The 21,283-nt window shown below is 38.3% G+C and overlaps 1 protein-coding gene across 2 annotated transcripts in view; it reads right to left on the bottom strand.

Annotated features, from left to right (window-relative positions):
* The window catches only part of LOC137268366 (uncharacterized), a 30,830-nt gene extending 12,109 nt beyond the window's left edge, over nucleotides 1-18,721 (bottom strand). The window contains exon 1 of one of the 2 annotated variants that reach the window (XM_067802923.1): nucleotides 18,491-18,721. In XM_067802923.1, the coding sequence (XP_067659024.1) occupies nucleotides 18,491-18,644 (154 nt within the window). In that variant the 5' untranslated portion in view covers nucleotides 18,645-18,721. Of the gene's footprint in view, nucleotides 1-11,498; nucleotides 11,588-18,490 lie in introns of those variants that run through there. The other variant, XM_067802924.1, reaches the window with a different exon arrangement.
* Between the last annotated feature and the right edge of the window lie 2,562 nt (nucleotides 18,722-21,283).

Genomic DNA, 21,283 nt, shown 5'->3' with positions numbered 1-21,283 from the left:
CTTTGGCAAGTACTAATATAAAGTTTGTCATGGGAAACCATGGTGATCAGTTCACCATTACGAGTACAGGTAAATGGAATTCCAGTCACAAAATGTCCAAACACACTCACCTGCCATGCATGATACATTCAGCACTAGTGAACCCAACCTGTCTTCAACAACAAATTGCCTTCTATTCTGGGAATATCATATTTCGCACAGCCCACAGAAACCAGTTAATATCTCTTCTTGACCAACAGCCAGCCAGATAATGACGGGCACACTATGTCCACCTTGCTCTATGTACCATATTTGACTTGTAAGTCATGTAGGCTGAGTGTTTATTGTGAATATGATCCCAATTATACAAGCATGATGGTATCCTAAAGGTTGTCATTGAAATAATAGATTCATCACTGTCATGCAACTTCTTACACACCACAATGAGTGAGTGAGTGAGTTTTGTTTCATGCTGCTCTCAGCACTATACCAACAATATGGTGGTGGTTTGTAAATAATTGAATCTGGATCTGATAATCCTGTGATCAACAGCATGAGCATCCATCTATGCACTCGGGACATAATGACATGTCCTGACACAGCATAGAAACACATTTTTAAATATCATTACAAATACACACACTGATGAATGTCCCCACCCACATAAAGCATATTCTGTAAACGAGAAGGGTCATCAAGGTTCTTATGTATAGCAATTAAAAGAAGTTTAACAACATGACAGACTTCTTTGAGTGACAGACAAACTTTATGGTTAACACCGTCTTTGTTTTATGAGTGTGGCATTTTAATACAGACTCTTGTACTAACTGAAAAGTTCCAGTTCTTGTACCATTTATGCTTGACAACTGTCCAAGAATCTGTATGGAGTGTCGCACTCACGGAATAGAGAAGTTGTTGCCATTAAGTTTAATCCATAAGGGGTAAGTGAGTCTAGTTCTTAAGCAATGTTCCAGCAATATCCAGGCAGGGGACACCAGAAAGGGGCTTCACACATTGTGCCTATGTCGGAAAATTGAACCCGGGTCATCAACATGACAAACAGTTGAACCCTTTGGTAGACTAACACACACTCTCGGAAACAAACTTATTTTACAGAGGAAAGTTTTTTGAATCCGAATGAAATACAATGAAAAAGAGCCCTTAGGCATTCTTTATTTCCTGAAAGTGTGGTAATCTAGACTTGCAACACATTCTAGACTGGACTACATTGGGTAATTCTTTTCAGGGTGTGTGTGGCATATACTCAGTAAATTGGCTACACCATCACTCCCACAACTGTAAGACGATGTGTTGCAACAATAACAGATTTGCAACAGTCATATGAATGAGTGAGTTTAGTTTCATGTAACACTCAGCAATATTCCGACAATATGGTGTCAGACTGCAAATAGTTGGGACCCGACAATCCAGTGTGCATCAAGTATTTTTTAGTTACCAGTATTTTTTAAAATCCCATCTGTTCAAGTCACAACCAATTAGAAAACCAGTCAACCTATGGCTTTCTCCACTATTTCACTTTCTGATTCCTTCAGTATTCACGAGAGCCGGCCTACACTAAGTTACTCACTGTTCTTACTAATTGACAGATTACTTCCTCCTTTCCTCTCACCATCTATCATTCTTCCTCTCACAAACTCATGCTTCCTTTTCTTTCGTTCTGTGACAACACAAAGTCATGCACACTCATAGCAATACCCAGGTCATATTTACCTTTATCTACTTTTATAAAAAACATTTCATGAACAAAGCAACTTCATCAACATCAGAAGTGAATTTAAAACGAAAGTCATCTAAATTTAAGAATCTCATGAAATAACTCACACAATTAGTTAAAAATATTTATAAAAGTTCACCTATTTTTTCTGGCCTCTCTGTCTCTTGCTGTTTGAGGTAGATGAGAAACATATACAAAAATATGGGTGGCCTCAACAGCCATCCTTTGTCAAACTCCAAACACTCAGAGTGTCTCTTCCCTTCTTACTATCATGTCTTTTCTTTTTGTCCAAGACCTCATTTTCTTTCTATTCATCCTCCAGGTCATCGTTCCTTTGCATTGTTCTCTCCCTCCACTGTTCAACTCTCATATTCATATTCAAATTTTCCTGCATCCAATATATTATCAGCCTCATCTGCATATGCACTACATAATTCACCATATTCAACACCCATGTTGTAACTGATCAGTTCTTCAGTAATCTAAACCCTCCATAATGAGGTAATGAGCAATAACTGACACATGTGAAATTCATGTTCTGACAGTTGATATCAATCACAAGACTATTCTGACAGGCTCATATTGAAATCGACACTGCAACCTACATGAAATCAACAAACACAAACCTTATTCAAACATGCTTTTGTTTCAATCAGTGATACAGTACAACACATCCGTACTGAAAAAAGAAGCGAATTCTTAATGACAGTCAGTGGATGTTCCTCACAGAATTGATAACTCCATTATGGTTGAAGGCTCATGTACACAACAGTAAATAATCCAAGCAGTAGTTACGTCCAAATTCCATCTGAAAAATGAACACATATTCCAAGTCCACAGGTAATGTATACAGACATCTCAAGACTGAACCTGTTGATTTCTTCATGCAGATATTTAACGACCTGAGTCCAGTTAATCCCAGGATCTGGTCCAGAGCTATGCATAAAGTCAAAGCTTAAATGTACATTCCTTGGTAAGTAGCTGATATCACCACAGGTGGTCAGGTAAATACCATGAAATGGTTCAAACATCACACAATGGACGCTAATTTGAAACAATATAAGCTTCTTCTTGCTGTTAATCTGACCATATTAGCCATGTATTTTCATGTGTTAAAATTGTTTTCAATTTATGTGTAATTGTAGTGGAAAAGGTGTTTATCTGATGCTGGCATCTTTCTGTTGAAGATGATCTTGAAGTGACTTACCCCACAGTCAATGTCATACCTGGGGAAAAAATTAACACCTTAATTGGAACCAGGTCCTTGAGAAAGCAGTCTCATAGAACAATACAGAAGAAGACAGACACAACTATGAACAAAGTGAAAGTCAAACTTGTGCCACAGAGACAGACTAAGATAAAATGTCTAAATATTCCTTCATGGAAAATGGTACCAACTGATAGTCTGTCAAAGTCTGTGAAAGAAGGCCAATAAATTTTGCATATATGGTCAAACAGGGTGGACATCAAACTTGTTGCCATCGAAACAGACAAAAATCAAAACTAAATAGCCAAAAGTGAGTGAGTGAAAAGTTTTACATCATTTTTAGCAACATTCCAGCAATATCACGGCAGGGGACACCGGAAATGAGCTTCACACACTGTACCCATGTGGGGAATCGAACCCACGTCTTCAGTATGAAGAGTGGATGGTATTACCATAAATAGCGAAAAACATCAGTTGACACACGGACCTCAATGCAAACATCATGAAACATCAATCAAGTGAAGAAATATTATGTAGATATATATGTTGGGAGACGACTATATGCCCAGCATTACATGCTCTGGGGTGATAATCCATGATCAACAATTATTGATACAATAATTGTCACTCTTTTTATGAGTGAGTGACTTTAGTTTCATGCTGCCTTTAGCAATATTCCAGCAGTATCACAGCACGGGACACCAGAAATGGACTTAACACATCGTACCCATGTGGGGAATCAAACCCATGACCTCAGGGTTTAACCACTAGGCTACCCTATACACCTTTTTATGAGAGTAAGTATGGATGCTGGGCGTGTGCGGCATGACATATTGTACACAGTTAGTAAATGTCATGCACATTCACCATAGAATAATCAATATTTTACTGCAGCGACAGGTGCAATTCCACACAAATACAATGGACACACAGCAATCAATTATTTCCCTAGTGTGCTGTGTTGTGGCAGATAGGTAATGATATAAAACAGAAAACCTGACCTCGATAGTATTTGTTTAGTTTGAAAATACATACATAAAAAAAGCATTATGGGTGGGTTTAGTTGTATGCTGCTTTTAGCAATATTCCAGCAATATCACAGCAAGGGACACCAGAAATGGGCGTCACATATAGTACCCACTGGGGAATCAAACCCGTGTCTTTGGTGTGATGAGCGTACGTTTGGTTACCTGCATGATATCACTATGACATCTGGGGAAAATATCTGTGTTGTGACGGTGACGATGATGATGGTGTCGATGCTGATGCAACAATAACAAAAATCATGATGAACACTACCAACCAGTAGTGACAAAAGTCAATTTCGATGGAATTGAAATCATCAAAAATGCAAAAGTTTAATGCAGTCCAGCTGATTTTTCTTAAGGTTTATCTAAATAATATTAAACAGATACATGCTTGGAAAACAGTTGCTTATATTGACACACCCTGGATGGAAGACGCGTTTCGTCATGGCCTTGATGCCTCATTAGCAGCTCATGCACATAAAATAGATGATGATTATATCCTCAAATGTAAATGACATTTTAATAAGAGGGCTTTTAAAAATATGAGTGATAGAGATAACAAATGCCTTTTTGTGTAACAGTACTGAAATAGATACGACCATTATCCAGCCTGTACCATACAAATACAGACTTGACCAACCTGTTGTGATGTGTGAATATTCCACGGGCTGAAACACAAGCCATTTACTGGCACTTTGATGAGAAAGTGTCTCCCATGCCCGCTATGTACAAGCTGGTCTACTCGGTCTATGATTATGTACAAATTATGTACATATCATGTACATTTCCTCCTCAGTGCAGAACGATCACAACCCTACAGGCTGTCGACAGCCTAGTCGTTTCGAGATTCACATTGAAGTGTGTCAAACACAAAGCCGTAACTCAATAGCTTTAGAAACTTTCTACCTCTATGGTTGCCTTTCAGAGTTGTACCATTTCTTTACTGGGAGATATTATGGATTTACACATCATACTGTGAGAAAACGCAAATGAAAAGCCTGAACAATAATTGAAAGAACAAATAAAAAAATAATCTCGAAACTGGCTTCCCTTTACAAATGGAGCTTCGTCCTGTTAATAAATGTAAAGCCATTCCACTCATGACAAATATATTCTTAAAACTTCATGTGAGACAATAATTATTCTCATAATGAATGCCCCCATGGTAATTTAGTAGTCAGTAAGCACAAGACAACTGCTGTCATATTGAAAGGAATAAATGTGCATCCTGAAAGGAAGTGAAACTTACCTATGCTCAACAGCGAAAATCATGACATTGACAAGATATAGTCATCTATTTGCCTAATAGATCTGATGCATGCAACATTCACAGTACCTAACATCCTTGTTGTAGAAGCTCTAGCTCTGAAGGTTTATCCTCTGAAGTAAGCGAAATGTAGGAATGTAGGAGTCACCAGCTGGCCGCACAGCATGTCCGCTACAGCAACTGTATTAATAGCCCACCATTACTGGTAATTGTTTGTTTTTCAGATTATTTCCACAAGGAGAGTTACACATGAACCTGCTTCCTTGCTCAACACTGACCTCTGGCGCGATGGCCTAATGGTGGTATGCCATACTTGTACAATTAACTTGAAATTTGACTAAGGTGCAAGTATTTTTCATATCAGGAATTCATAACACAGTCTTGTGCAGATCTTTGTTTCTTGACCTTGCCTTTTATTTCATTTTGCTTTCCTTGTTATTTTTAGAATGTTCATCTTCACTTTGCAATACATTTGTCAATATGACTGTATTAGGTTTAGAGTGAATGAGTGAGCAAGTTTTACATCACTTTTAGCAGTATTCAAGCAACATCACAACAGGGAACACCAGAAACGGGCTTCAAACATTGAGTGAGTGAGTTGGGTTAAATGCCAGTGTCTACTTGATGTAGGATGACAGCCTCAAGTGAAGGAGGTCTATACACCTATCACTCTGTTGAAATCTATAAGTATTGAACCTCCAGAGGCATGCAACTCCAAGGCCAGACAAGTGGATCTGTCTAACTAAAAAGCACCAGCTTTCCTGAGATTTGAACGTTTAGAGAAACAGCTCTAAAGCTAGATTAATAACTTGTCTCTGAAATGAACATATTCTACAGAAAAAAGCTCATAGTAAAAAATAAAATATAATGAAAAGAAGCCTTAAGGCTTTCTTCAGTGGAAATCTAGACTTGCCACATTACGTAGACTTGCATGAGCTTTCTCGGATATATTTGCAGCAGAATCTGTATGACCTACTACAAAGCTTCAACATTCAGCACTAAGCAACCACTGTGTACTTTCACAGCTTAAAGTGGCCTGGCTCCAATTATCCAATATGAACATAAACACTGAAGAAATATTTACTTTTACAAACACAACACACTTGGTAGACAACAAACACACGCTTTCATTAAAGTGACCCACTTACCCTGAAACCATCATTATGCGAAATTTACCTACGTTATATCCCTTCTCCGTCTTCAATTATCATTACCGTGGTAAATTTACATATCAAATACACCTTCCCCTCCGACCCAGCAATAACCCATTCACCCTTCAACTCACTGACAGCGACATACTGACTATGGATTCTATATACTGCAATGGTTCACACCTCACCAGACTGGGGAACACAATGGGTGAGGGTTTATCTGGGTAGGGTTGTGAGTGAAGTGGAACAATAGTCATCAGATGGCATAGATGCCTGGGAGACTGCTCTGTATCTAAAAGATCAAAGAGCAGAGTTGTAGCTGTTTGTGACAGTATTTCATCTTTCCCACAATGACCCTGAGCTTTATGCTTTATGCCACACTCATCAATATTTCAGCTATATGGTGGTCTGTGTAAATAGAGTCGAGTAAATACTTTCATGCCAATATTTCAGCAACATTATGGTAGGGGATACAAGAAATTAGGCCCACAATGTAGCACTGTGGAGAATAGAACCTGAGTCTTTGCTGTGAATAGTGAATGCTTCAACCACTAGGCTACCCTACCACCCCACTGATGAGGTAATGAGTGAGTGAGTGAGTTTGGTTTTACATCGCTTTTAGCAATATTCCAGCGATATCACGGGGGGGGGGTGGGGGGACACAAGAAAATGGTCCTCACCTGATGAGATAAAGGACGTTGATGTTAACTATCAGGGTTAGGCTCAAGAAGGATGATCACGACCCATGGATTAAGGGCTGGGAAACGAACCCATGATTATCGGATCGTGGCATGCCTAAGGGACCAAACTCTGTAAATGGAGGGCTATACTGACTGGAACAGACAGGTCATGAATTCAAAGATAAACAACACCATGTCAAGCAACCAAGATGAGGTTAGGATAAATGGGGTTTACATAACATTTTGTAGCCTATTGCATACACTTGAGTTTGTGAAAAAGTATGTGAATATGTGAAAATAAGAGAGAATGAGAGAGCGAGAGCAAGTGTACTTGTACTCACACCATCTTTTAATTTTCAACTTGATATGCGTATGTGCGTGTGAGGGGCAGTTGGGTAGTTTAGTGGTTAAAGTGTTCACTCATCATGCTGAAGACATGGGTTCGATTCCCCGCATGGGCACAATGTGTGAACCCCATTTCTGGTGTCCCTGCTGTGATAATGCTAAAAGCAACACAAAACTAAATTCAACCAACCAGCCAATCAGTCAATCTGCATGAGTGTGGGTGGCTCTCAGTACATGTCCAGACTGCAGTCCATGTCCACTGTGTTGTAAGACTTAATATGGATTATGCGGCATCATGCTCTCCGGACAGGTGCTATGTTTACCAGATAATAGAGGTGGTTGAAAAGACAAAGATCAAAGTAGGAGCAAATATGGGATTTGAACCCATGATCAGCAGATCGTAATAGATAAGGGAGGCAACTCTTAACAGTGATTTGCTGGAAGTTGCATGGCCAAAGTAATTTTGTCTGACATTAAACACTGAAACTCATAAATCAAACACAATTTGTTATACTAAATTCAAAACATAATTTTATGAGATCATTACATCCACAAACCATTTTGATAGTGTTGTATATACACATATTTCAACAAAATACCACGACGAATACGTTTCAGCTATACAAGCTAATCACTAGTTCAACCATCACCAGTGTATGTCCATTTCAGGGACTATTATGACAGATGGTTTATCCTGCCTCATTAGCCAACACCCGTCTTTACAGGTTTGTTTGCCCCGACTCTCTGAAAGACACCCCAACATTTGTGAAGGTGAAGGGTGTTCAGCTGATGTCTTGCATCCTGTCAGGAAGAAGTATGGGGGACACGTAGGTGTGCCGGAATGTGAGCAGGTCACTAAATGTATGACAAAGATGTCAGTTTTATTCAAACCGGATATGTACCTTGATGTAGGCAGGGTTGGTACATAACAATGAAGAGTGAAGATTTATGACATCTTATTTCGCAATAAATAAACACAATATAGACATTACTTTCTTATATGAACTGACAATTAAATATGGGTTAGGGTTAGGGTTAGGGTTAGGGTTAAGCCTGATTCTTAACTACATTCTGAACACATTTAGAAATTTGTTTATTTTTTTTGTATACTTGTTAAAGTATCCTGGACATACTTTTTGTTTGTTTGTTGTTTAATGCCAAAAATACCGCAACATTCCAACAACATGGCAGCAGTCGGTAAATAATCACATCTGGACTACACAATCCAGTGATAAACATCATAAGCATCAATCTACACAGTTGGGATATCTGACATGTGTCAATGAAGTCAATGAGCCTGACCACTTGATCCCATTAATCGCCTTTTATGACAGGTAAGGGTCCTGGACACACATGGATTTTCATATACAAGTAAGGATGAGAAAGTCGCAATAAGTCATTGATAAGTGATAAGTTTTGTCATTGATAATATAATGTACCCGTTGAGATTGTGGGCGAGTCATTGCATGAGTTATATGATCCCCAGAAAGTTCTGATTGATAACATGATGTAGCCGTTGAGATTGTGGGCGAGTCATTGCAAGAGTTATATGATCCCTAGAAAGTTCTGATTGATAATATAATGTAGCCGTTGAGATTGTGGGCAAGTCATTGCAAGAGTTATATGATCCCCAGAAAGTTCTGATTGATAATATGATGTAGCCGTCGAGATTGTGGGCAAGTCATTGCAAGAGTTATATGATCCCCAGAAAGTTCTGATTGATAATATGATGCAGCCGTTGAGATTGTGGGCAAGTCATTGCAAGAGTTATATGATCCCCAGAAAGTTCTGATTGATAATATGATGCAGCCGTTGAGATTGTGGGCAAGTCATTGCAAGAGTTATATGATCCCCAGAAAGTTCTGATTGATAATATGATGTAGCCGTCGAGATTGTGGGCGAGTCATTGCAAGAGTTATATGATCCCCAGAAAGTTCTGATTGATAATATGATGCTGCAGTTGAGATTGTGGGCGAGTCATTGCAAGAGTTATATGATCCCCAGAAAGTTCTGATTGATAATATGATGCTGCAGTTGAGATTGTGGGCGAGTCATTGCAAGAGTTATATGATCCCCAGAAAGTTCTGATTGATAATATGATGCTGCAGTTGAGATTGTGGGCGAGTCATTGCAAGAGTTATATGATCCCCAGAAAGTTCTGATTGATAATATGACGCTGCAGTTGAGATTGTGGGCGAGTCATTGCAAGAGTTATATGATCCCCAGAAAGTTCTGATTGATAATATGATGTAGCCGTTGAGATTGTTATCCACTGACTGAAAGAAAAATACCAGCGTCTTAACCATGTACTAGTTGCGTAGATATATGCCCTATATAATATCCTATAATAAAAATACTGCTACTCTATAACAGACCTACAGACTATTATAGCTTAAATAAGACAAGCACTTTTGTCAGGGTTAGGGTTAACGACTTAAGTTAGGCTCAGCCTAACTGCAACCCAGACGTAATTGAGGCAGAAAAGGACAATATGACAACAGTCATATTTATTCATAATACATTTTTCTAAACATCATCCCTTGTCCCAGGAAGAATACCAAATGGTGATCCTAAAAATTCTGGTATAAGTCTAGAAAAGGGCCTGATGCACAAAACACATGGGCCAGGAGACACCTCGAACCTCCATATCTTAAAGATCAATGAGTGGTGTTGCATCAGTTTTTTGACAGCATTCCATTTTTCCCAAAGCCCACAGTAGAGGTGAGTGGGTGAATTTAGTTTTTTGCCACTTTTAGCAATATTCCAGGAATATTATGGCAGAGGACACCAGAAATGAGCTACACACATTCTATCCACATGGGAAATTGAACCCTATCTTCGGCAGGACAAAAAAGCTTCAACCACCTGGCTAGCACACTTCCCAGTTTTCATCTGAGCTAATTTGATCATCCCAGAGCAGCTGAAATAGTGTTCTGTTATGTTTGGGATGACAGTTGTATGGGCAGTAATCTGTAATTCAACTACAAATTTAATATATATATTTCTGTTGATTGCACGTTAATTCTATTTTAACCAAATCTAGGAAAAGAACACTGTCCTGTGAAACATTGTGAAACATATTGTAATATATTGGGAGCTGGGGTTTCATAGCTAGTGACTGTTAGTACTAACTGATACTTGATGCTAAGGCCCCAAAAATAAACATATTATGATTCTTACAATATCAATCTCCAAATATAGTTGTACAGTTAGGGATCATATAATACTTCTTACACGATTTACGCCATTTTGTCAGGTACTTATGAAGGGAAATATCAGTTGTGAGTGGAACTCAGTGTAGATTTTAACTTAAACCATGGAGATAACTTCAGATACCCTCCTATCCAGTCTTTCAGTTATCAGCTTCATATTTCAGTAGGTATCCTTTGAAAACATATACTAGTATACTGGTATACTGATAATACCCCATGGTCCTAGTCAATAATGACACACCTCAAACAAGTTACAAGGTCAGACCAAATGATCAAGCAAAGGCTGCTGGGATACCTATACTGAACAAAAGAAGTTATGATCATAAAAATATTTTTATACACTTCAAACATCTAGAATGAAGTTCCAGAAACCAAGAAATAACCCCAAAATGTGAATAAAACATTTTGTGTTCAGCATATATTTGTGTCTGGAATCACTCATTTTGGGAATGAATTGTATGGATAAACTTGTTTTTTTGGAAAATAAGTATTGTTCAGTTTTCTTTCACAAAATGTTCAAGAAAAGATAATTACAGAACAGCAACAGCACCTTCTGTGCACTTTAACTCACATCTGAAGTAGACTAGCTGTGTCTGCAACTTTGCAGAGTATCAAATTTTAATTGGGGAAAATATTGACATACTTTCTGAAGATTCTTATCTTTTTCAAACAATAATCAAAACACTTTCAATTTCTAAATTTAGTCATTAGAGATCTGAGGGGTTTTCTGAAAGAGACCTGAAAGTTTGTTAGCTGCTACAAGACATACCCCAAAACTGTTTGTAAATGACAAGGTTAACAAGGTTAAACACTGTGACAATACCCCACCCCTTTGTTAAACAATCAAGAATCAAATCCAATGTTCATCATTCTGTCATGAATTTAGATACAAACCTGTCACCATATCACAAATGTCATGAAAAGTAGGGAGGTCCATGCACTGAGGCATGTTCACATGCCATGAAAATCTCATGCACTGTCTGTTAACTAAAGGTTGTGTTTGGGCAAATGTTTCTAGACCTTAAAAGGTACAGGTTCTCACAAAGTGAGTTAATAGGGTTAATTTCATTTTGAACCACTCCAATGTATGGAGCTATCTTATGTGAAATAAATAATCTCTACAAAACAATCCAGTGTTTTCGATCCATGTGAGTGAGTGAGTGAGTGAGTGAGAGTGAGAGTGAGTTTGTGAGTGAGTGAGTTTTTATGTCTCTTTTTGCGATATTCTAAGGGGGAGGTGGGGGGGGAAGGGGGACTCCTGAATTAGGTCTTCAGTGTGACAAGCTACATATTTATTGACAAGTTTACCATGGCCATTGCTCTAATTAAAGAAGTTCCTCTTTGCTTTTTTTCAACCTGAACACCAGCTTGTTAAATTTTACCTGTTAAAATGAATTGACATTCATTTTCAATTTTGAACTATGAATATCCAAAGATAGAGCAAGCAATAAATATGCATGTTATGACAAGAACAAGTTCAGAAATATTTGCACCTGAAGCAAGGTGAGTAGTATTACATGTAGCAAGATTTTTATTCAACTCTGCATCAAACACACTCTGAAGAGATTATCAGCACAAACTAAATGGAGGATATGAGATAAACGTTTTAAATTTCAGTCCCATCACTTTCAAAACTTAACAGTACTTATTTCCTTTCAAAAGTGACCTCAATTTTTGATCAAACCACTGCTTTTTTTTCCAAGGGGCACAACTCAAACCCAAACTGACTTATCTTGTGCGAGTAACGAACAGAAAGCCAACACCACTACTCCTGTGAAGGTTCAGGCAATTACAACATACCACAGGGACACAAGAAAACATTGGCCGCACACGCCATAATTGTTAGGCAGAACTGCCACATTCTTTCCAACCCTGCCAAGCTGATAACAGTAATTGGTAAACAGCCAATTAAAGGTCTTAGCAACTGCCTCCAGCTTTAACAGTCTTTACTGACGGGTCTGTTTGATTATTACAGCTATGTTATGTCCATCAGGCTTGAAATGAGCTGTAAAAACATGGGACATTGAGACCTAACAGTGTAGTTGAACTGAAGTTGGCAGAATTTCTACCTGAGTCCCCTTGTTTGATCTCAACTGCCATACTTTAACATAGACTGATCACAATGTAGTAGAAATATGACTTTATTGAATGAAACTCTGGGTAGAGGACGAGGTTTAGACCAATGATTCTTAAGGCTCTCTGAATATACATAACTGTGATAGAAACAATCATCCTTTTCAACCGAAATGGAGCTCCTGTGAGATTCGAGATCCTGAGCATGAGGAAATCTAGACTTGCTTCACTTAGTGATTTGGCACTGCAGAAAGGGCCGGGCAGAAGAGAAAATATTGTGGCTCGGGAACAGCATCAGACAGATGTCCAGTGTGCCATTTTCAGCAACTGCAATTACTTCTACCTTTAATACAGCTGCAAGCACTGATGACCTGATGTCCCTTAGGCAGGTCCTTGTAAATGCAATCAATTTGATCATTATTAAAGTTACTTAAAAAAAAAAAAAATAAAAAAAAAATAAAAAAATAAAATAAAAATAAAAAAAACAACAACAAAAAATGAAAATATATATATACTCGTATATAATGAAAAGAAGTCCTGATACTTTCTTCCTTCTCAGAAATGTGGAAATCTAAGACTTGCCACATTTTCTGGACTTGCATGAGCATTCATGGATATATTTGGTTCTGGGTCTGCATGACAGACTACCTCCACCCAAATAATGATAAAACTAAAAATTGTCCTCCTTCATCCAGTGTATTGTGTTTTTTCTTGTTGTTTAATGCCACACTCGGCAATACTCCATCCATAAAGCTGTGGTTTGATCAAATAATCAAGCCTGGACCAACAATCCAGAGATTGATATGATGAGCATCAATCAACACTTTTGGGTCACAATGACATGCATCAACCCAGTCAGCACTCCTGGCTACACAGTGGCAATGGTGCTTCTTGTGGGTCATCAAATAAAGTCTAACCTGTATAGGTTCAGTGTGTTAAATAACAGAATTACCCTTAGCCCACACACTACCATAGCTTAAATTAAGAGTAGACACCATGTATGATAATTATTATTTTCTTATTAGAAACATCATACATCTGTAATGACTTCACTGTAATGTACAGGCCAGCAGTGCCTTGTTGAGGTGGAAAAGGTAGGGTCAGGTTAACAAGGATGATTATTAACTGTGAGTTTTGCTTCATGCATTCAGCATTCAATATTCCAGCAATATGACAGCTGTCTGTAAACAATACAGTCTGGACCAGACAATCCTGTGATCAACAGTATGACCACTAATCAATGCAAATGGGATACTATGTGTTAACCCAGTCAGCAAGCCTGACCACTTGATCCTGTTTAGGCGGCTACACCATGCATGGGTTACTGAAGATCAATTCTAACCCGAATCTTTACATGTCAATTATTTACAGGTTGCTGAGGACTGATTACCACACTGACAGGTTGCTATGATTGACATGTTGTTTACTGCAGTGTTAAGACATTCACTAACTCAATTTGTGGCTACAGACTTTAACTAGTCTCTCTGAGCAATAAACACTTCATTCTGCACCACATGCCCTTAACAAGAAAACAAACAATCCCTTTTAAGTGCAGAAATATGACTGACAACCTGAAATAGACGTCACTGCCCACTGCCTTATCTGACCTATTCCTGTGGCCACCATTCTCGCCTATATCTGATTTATTATCACTTCAAAGATAAGGGCCTCTGAGTCATTACTGCAGGGATCATCAACTCCTTGAAACCTTCACCATAAAAGCTGGGTGGTCAAACAGTCAACTGGACACACATACTTTAGGTTCATGGTTACAAATTAAGGGTAGCATGGTCAAGTTAACTGTCAAGTGTCTATTTAATCAATTGCAGGTGTGAAATGTACAGGTGTACATTTTGTAACATATTTCACATTCCTGATCACCTGGAAGAGTAGTGCTTGAACAGACTATATTTCTTTATGTGACATATATATTTATCTTACCGCACACGTAAATGTCGCTTTCTGATTGGCTGAGTTCTATAATTTTCATTGTACCTTTCTTACATGTAACATTTTCTATATATCTTCTGGGAATGCTGAACTCATTTGGTACTTTGTGGTAGTAATTCTTTCTCTCGAATAACATTGAATCACATATATTGTACGGAAATTACTGACATTTTCCAAACGCAAATCAAAGGAAGGGAAATAACTCTAAATCTGTTTTTCTTGTCTGCAAAATCTAGCGATACCTACCCATCCATATGCATGCCCATCCATCCATCCATCCACCTGCCTGCCCATCCATCCATCCATTCATCCATCATCCACCTGCCTGCCCATCCATCAATCCACCCGCCCATCCATCCAACCAAAGTTCCAAAATACTAGCTATGATACTGAGAGTATGGTGCACCAGAGAGATCCATCCAACTAAGTGAGCCAAGAGGTCACAATGGCTTGTGTGGTCAGACTTACTGAACTGGTTGACAGCAGGCCTTTGTACTTTGATATAGACCATACAGACCAGCATTGTCATGTCCATATTGATAATATATAGAATTAATAATCAATCAATATCTCAATGTCTTTATAAATGACTGTCATTAACTTGTTATTTGATTCTCAACATGCCTTATAATTATTAATCTGCTACTTGAAGTGAAATTTACCACTTGCAAAAAATGAAGAAAACATCTGATCAAATTCTAATACGATATCTGACAAACAATAGATTGTCCTGGAAACCTACAGGGTGTGCATGCTCTTAGGGCAAAGTTGGAGATGAAAATATTGATAGATAATATCTGGACATGAACCATAAAGATTTCATGACCTCACATACAAAAGTATTTGGTCATCACTGAAGCACATAAGGCAGGCATGTCGATATCACCTAGGTGTCTTCAATGATGAGGAATGTGTGAGACAATACCTGATATTGACAAGTGTCCTTGTGGATCACACGTAATGAGAGGTAACACAGCATGGATTCCAATGCTTTAAGGCAAATATAATGGGGGCCATCATATTGATGGCTTGTTTCCTGGCTGTGCTGGAGATTAACATCAGGGCAAATATGTTAAGTGGGGGAAAGAATGCAGTTCTCATAATGGCTTGCATCCTCACTACTATTTCAACCCTGCAACATGTAATTGGTATTGAAAATGCCAACAGGTGGTTGATAAAGTGAGCACCACCCCTACTATTTCATTGTGGCTGCTACATATGTTTAATAATGAAAAACGGCAACATGGTAGCCAAGTGGATAAAGCGTTCACTTGTCATGCTGAAGATCCATGTTCGATTCCCCACAGGACTACAAATTTTGGTGTCCCCTGCCTTAATATTGCTGGAATCTTCCTGAAAGTGGTGTAAAACTCAACTCACTCACTCACTCACTCGCTGATTCTTCAAAGGCATTCTTGAAAGGTATCACTCACTATTACTGAATAAGCAAACTAATGGTTGATAAAGTGAACACCTTAAAGGCTGTTTCCCTGTGTCTGCAACATGTGATTAGTATGGAATAAAATAACTAGTGGTTAATACAGTGAGCATCTCTGGAACAGGCCAAATAGTGGCTGAAAACGTGAACACCTTAACTGCTATTTCACTAAAGGTACAATATGGAAAATGAATTGAATACACAGTTTTTGATAGTATGAGTGACATGAGTGCTATTTTACGGTACCTGTAGCATGTAATCAGCCTTGAATAAGTAAAGTAGTTGTTGAAAATGCATCACTGCTGTTTAACTGATGCATTTATCTTTGAGACATGAATCGGTGATTAGTTATACAAGCATGGATACTTACTGTTATTTCATGAAACCATTGAACTCACGAAACTAGGTTTAAAGTAATTCCAGAATATACACCTTCAGTCATTAAAGGGAACATACCCAAATGCCACAAACTGTTTATTATTGAATCCACATCACAAGTTTTCAGGTGAGTGAATTTAGTTTTAGGCCACTTTTAGCAACATTCCAGCAAAATCATGGAGGGAGACACCAGAAATGGCCTTCACACATTGCACCCATACGGAGAATCAAACACAAGTCATCGGTGTGACAAAAAAATGAGATGTAACCATTAGGCCTGCCCATCAGTCCATCAGTTTTCGAAATGAGGGGTCCTTGAGGTTTGTTGACATTTTAAATCTTCTTTCCTCTGCAACATAGTCCCTTCCCTTCTAAGCTCAGTTTTCACACAGCATAATCAGCAGTTTATAGTTATGTACCATTAAACTCATGCGATCAGTAACTTCTGATCTTCAGTATATAAATCAGAGTCATTTCTTTCACTCCACCCCTTTAATCACATCCATTATGAAGCTAGACAATCTTCTCCACTTGAATGGTTTAATGCTTCAACCATGATACCATTCATCCTGTCTAGCCACACAGCCATTACACTATTACCTGCCTACACAGGCAAACTCCATGACTCAACAAACTAATTTACCACAAAGATTTCATACCATTGAACCCCAAATAATCCCAAGATGAATTCTCTAGATTAAATACAGTTCTTAAGTGTAGAAACCAGTTCTAATATTGAAATTCTATATCATGAAATGATTACATCTACTCTTGAGTTCCTGTGTTGGTTTATCTCCGAGTCTATTCCACAACTCCTGAGAAACCTGAAGCCAGTGATAGAGGCAAGGTGATATTTGATGGCAATGATACAATCCTGCTTCATGTAATACTAATCCTGTCGTTGGATCACAGAGATGCAATCATCCATACAATGACTTCAGTTAGTCAAGGTACAGGGTGACTTCATGAATATGTAATGTTGAATTTTATTTCTGGTATCTAGATGTCTTTAAAAGACTTTCAGAACAAATAAAAAAAAAAGTAAAAAAAATCACCAGTCTTGGGCATGTACTATTTGCCAAGATATGACATTGTGTGCTATATAATACCCTATGATAAAAATAAAAAGTCACCCTCTTGGGTTAACTTATCCTTCAAATGGCATAGTGCATTCCTTGCCTGCATGCTGTGGCTTAACATTATTATGTAATTTAAGTTTTCAAACCATCAATATGAACATTAATATGGAACCAGGTTGTTTGCAGTACATGACGTGAATCTGATTCATAAACATAAGTGGGACATGTCATCAACAGTTTTATTGTCTGTAGCTCACATTATGCAGCTGATCCCCACTGCAAACATGATAATCACTAGACACAGAGAGGGGGTAGAGAGGAACAGAAGATGATAAAGAGGGATGGAGGAGATAAACGAGGGTTAGAACGGGATAGAGAAAGATAGATAGAGACAGAAAACAGGTGATAAATTTGAGATAGACAGGACTAGAGGAGGAAAGATTACAGTTGAAGATAGAGTGGAATTACAAGTAGTTTTGCTTGTCATAGGCAAGTATGCATTTTTACAACTTGTAAATGCCTTCCACAGTTTAATACTCCCAACAAATAAGTATACTTTTTGTGGACTTCATTTAATCCTAATTTGTACCCATTGTTACACTTTAAAGTGGGACAATGGTCCTTGTGACAGTATTTAAACCAAGGACTCAAATATGTATATTGAAACAAAAGCAGTCTCCCATGTCAAAAGTAGTCATTGTAATTCAGTACAGTTCCAGCAAGTTGGTGTGGCACTGGGTTGACAAACATCTGAACAACGGGAAAACTGAGTTGGCAAGATACTTGATCATGTTAAACAATCATAAATAACCACTTAAAAAAATTCAAATAAAAAATCAAAGCAAGAACAAAGTATCAGCCTCCCGTCACTAGCCATGACCTCACAGGACATAGCAAACACCACCCTATATCACCATCCAAAAAGGCGGAAATCTCTACCCATCAGACAAACTCTCCCGTTGGCCTACCTGGGAATTCCTCTTGACTCTCACACCTGGGCACACCTGTTGACGAGCTTCTTCTCCTCCCTACTTTCTCTCCTTCATCGGTATCCATGTTATTGTTCAGATCATCCTTTGCCTCTCCTGGCTTCATCTCGCTGGGATCTTTTACAGTCTCCATTTCTAAAATGGAAATTTCATATCTACAAACACACTGACAGATCACATCAAATCATAGCCTGCAATCCTACATGCCCACAGTCTGGCAGGGCTCACTACCTCAACCCTTGAATAAACAAAATGAACTGATCTTCAAGGTAGAAAGGAATGTACCACAGTGAAAAGGAGGGGTTACAGGCTACAACTGTGTCTGTTTGACCTGAAGCCATCAAAGTAACTATAGTCTGCTGACCTGTTAGGTCTACCTACCCACACAAAGAAGACTCTGTGGAGGCGGTAGCTCTCATTCATGCATATTTGTTTGTTTCAGGACTTGGTTATACAACCTAAGGATTGGCGTTATTGTGTTTACATAGACTTGCTGTATATGACCTTTGCCACACACCATGGACTTATAAGCTTCAGAAGAACTGTCCAACTGTCATAATCCTAACATCTAAGCAGCAGTTTTTGCTGTGACAGCTTGGTTTATTACATATCTGTCCAGATAATCCACTGAAAGTAGAATTTAGCAGAAAGAATGAAATGTTCATACATGGAACTTTTAAGCCTCTCATGAAGTAAAGCATAAACTAGTAAATCTCAAGAGTCCCTCAACCTCGCTATTTCCCTTCTGCCCTTTCTGCAATGCTAAATCACTAACTGGAGTAATTCTAGATTTCCTCAGGTTCTGAATCTAACATCTCACTGGAACTCCTTTTAATCTGAAACAGTTGTTTGTTTCTATCAAATTTATACACACTGAGAGCCACAGCATCAGTCTAGGCACAGACCCATACTACATCTGTTTGTTGGTATGCATCAGCCGTGTCCTTGTTTACAAATGGAGACAAGTTTGTGCAGGGCGATAAAATTTTAAACAACCTGCTCTGCTGATTTCAGTTTTGACATGAACAATTGTACTTCACACAAACACATCATGTTGTTATTTATTTGTCATCATCATACCAAGGATTTATGAATGGTATGTTTAGTGGCGTGCAGACGTAGAGCATGAACTCGGCCACCACCCATCTACTCATTCAGGCAGACAGAATCCACGCCCAGCGAGATAATAGCAGAGTCTTGGCAAAACATCAAACATACAAATTATCTCTTCTCCCCACCCTAGTCCTGGTGTGAACAGCTAAACGAACATTTAACAAGTTTGGTCTCTTGACCAACTGATCTAGAAAATCTGTTTTTCTCTTCCTTTGTGTTGAATATATAACAGAATAGAACACACAGAATACTGAGAAATCAATACCTGTCAAATTACTATTGTCACTATTGATGTGCATGACATTTGTTATATATTTCTCATTCATTGCAAGTGGTGTTCGAAAGTTTGAACGGGATCGGGTGGTCAGGCTCGCTGACTTGGTTGACACGTCATCGGTTCCCAATTGCGCAGATCGATGCTCATGTTGTTGATGACTGGATTGTCTGGTCCAGACTCGATTATTTACAGACCGCCGCCATATAGCTGGAATATTGCAGAGTGCGGCGCAAAACTAAACTCACTCACTTACTCACTTAAAAACTGCCATCATTTACAGTCAAATCCTATTGAATCGCTGGGGACCAAGTAATAAGCTTGATTTATCAATGTATTCGAAACATTGGTATGTCTATGACGGTAGAAAAATGATGATCAAATATTGGTCAATTCCCTTACTCAGCACATCAAAATATAGCACACCAATACATTAGGTGACATATATGATGAAAACAAATGATATATAAATATGAACAAACTTCAATTCCAGCACAATGAAATACAAAATGCATGTACCTCTAAAAATCCTTGCGGAAAATATATATCTGCAATCAACATGGCGCCACGATTGCTGTTGTTTGAATCACATGGGACCAAATTTTCGTCATGAGTCATTATGTGCATTTATGAGATGAATTCATGTAAGCAGAAATAAAACGATGACAACAATAACTGTTAATAGTCAGGACTCGACTTCGAGTTATGCATAATATTTGAGACACATTCGACTCATTAGGATTCAACTATATTTGGAATATTGTTGATTGTGGCATTAAACAACAAACAAAGGATTCAACACATGGATTAGCATTCACAGAATAACAACAACAAGTTTTATGATGAATATTTAGTGCAACAACACCATACTGGAAGTGTTATCTACTTGCAACCTGACCATGAGTTGGTCAACAAGTCACATTAGTGAAAGCAATGACATTGCCGTATTCCTGCTTCACCAGCTTCAGTAACAACTCCCTCAACTTGTGACCCAAGAGAGTCCACATGACAGGACAGGGCAAATATTATGTCAATAACACATGTCATGTTCTGCAAACAAAACTTTATAAAGCCGCCAGTTTTTAATCACAGCAGGTTCATGGATTGCCCTGACTCGTTGCAACAACCCACTGTGTCAGCAATTGAGACACAAATAACCTACAAACCACAAATACTTTTTAAAGAAACCAAAATACTCCAACAAAGTCCCTTTGACGAATGATAAATGTGTTTTAAAAGTGAAGATCAGGATTAAAATGGTGCTGATTTGAATAGAATGTTCTGATGTGAAGAGTACATGACGGCTTGGGACACTTTGATCTCACATCAACAAATGGCTAATAATGACGAGAGAACAAAACAAGAAGCAATCATCTGTGTGTCCT

Source organism: Haliotis asinina, chromosome 16, assembly GCF_037392515.1.
Source record: "Haliotis asinina isolate JCU_RB_2024 chromosome 16, JCU_Hal_asi_v2, whole genome shotgun sequence".
Lineage (NCBI taxonomy): Eukaryota > Metazoa > Mollusca > Gastropoda > Lepetellida > Haliotidae > Haliotis > Haliotis asinina.
Note: the sequence above shows the minus strand (reverse complement) of the source record. Positions and strands in the feature narration are given on the sequence as shown.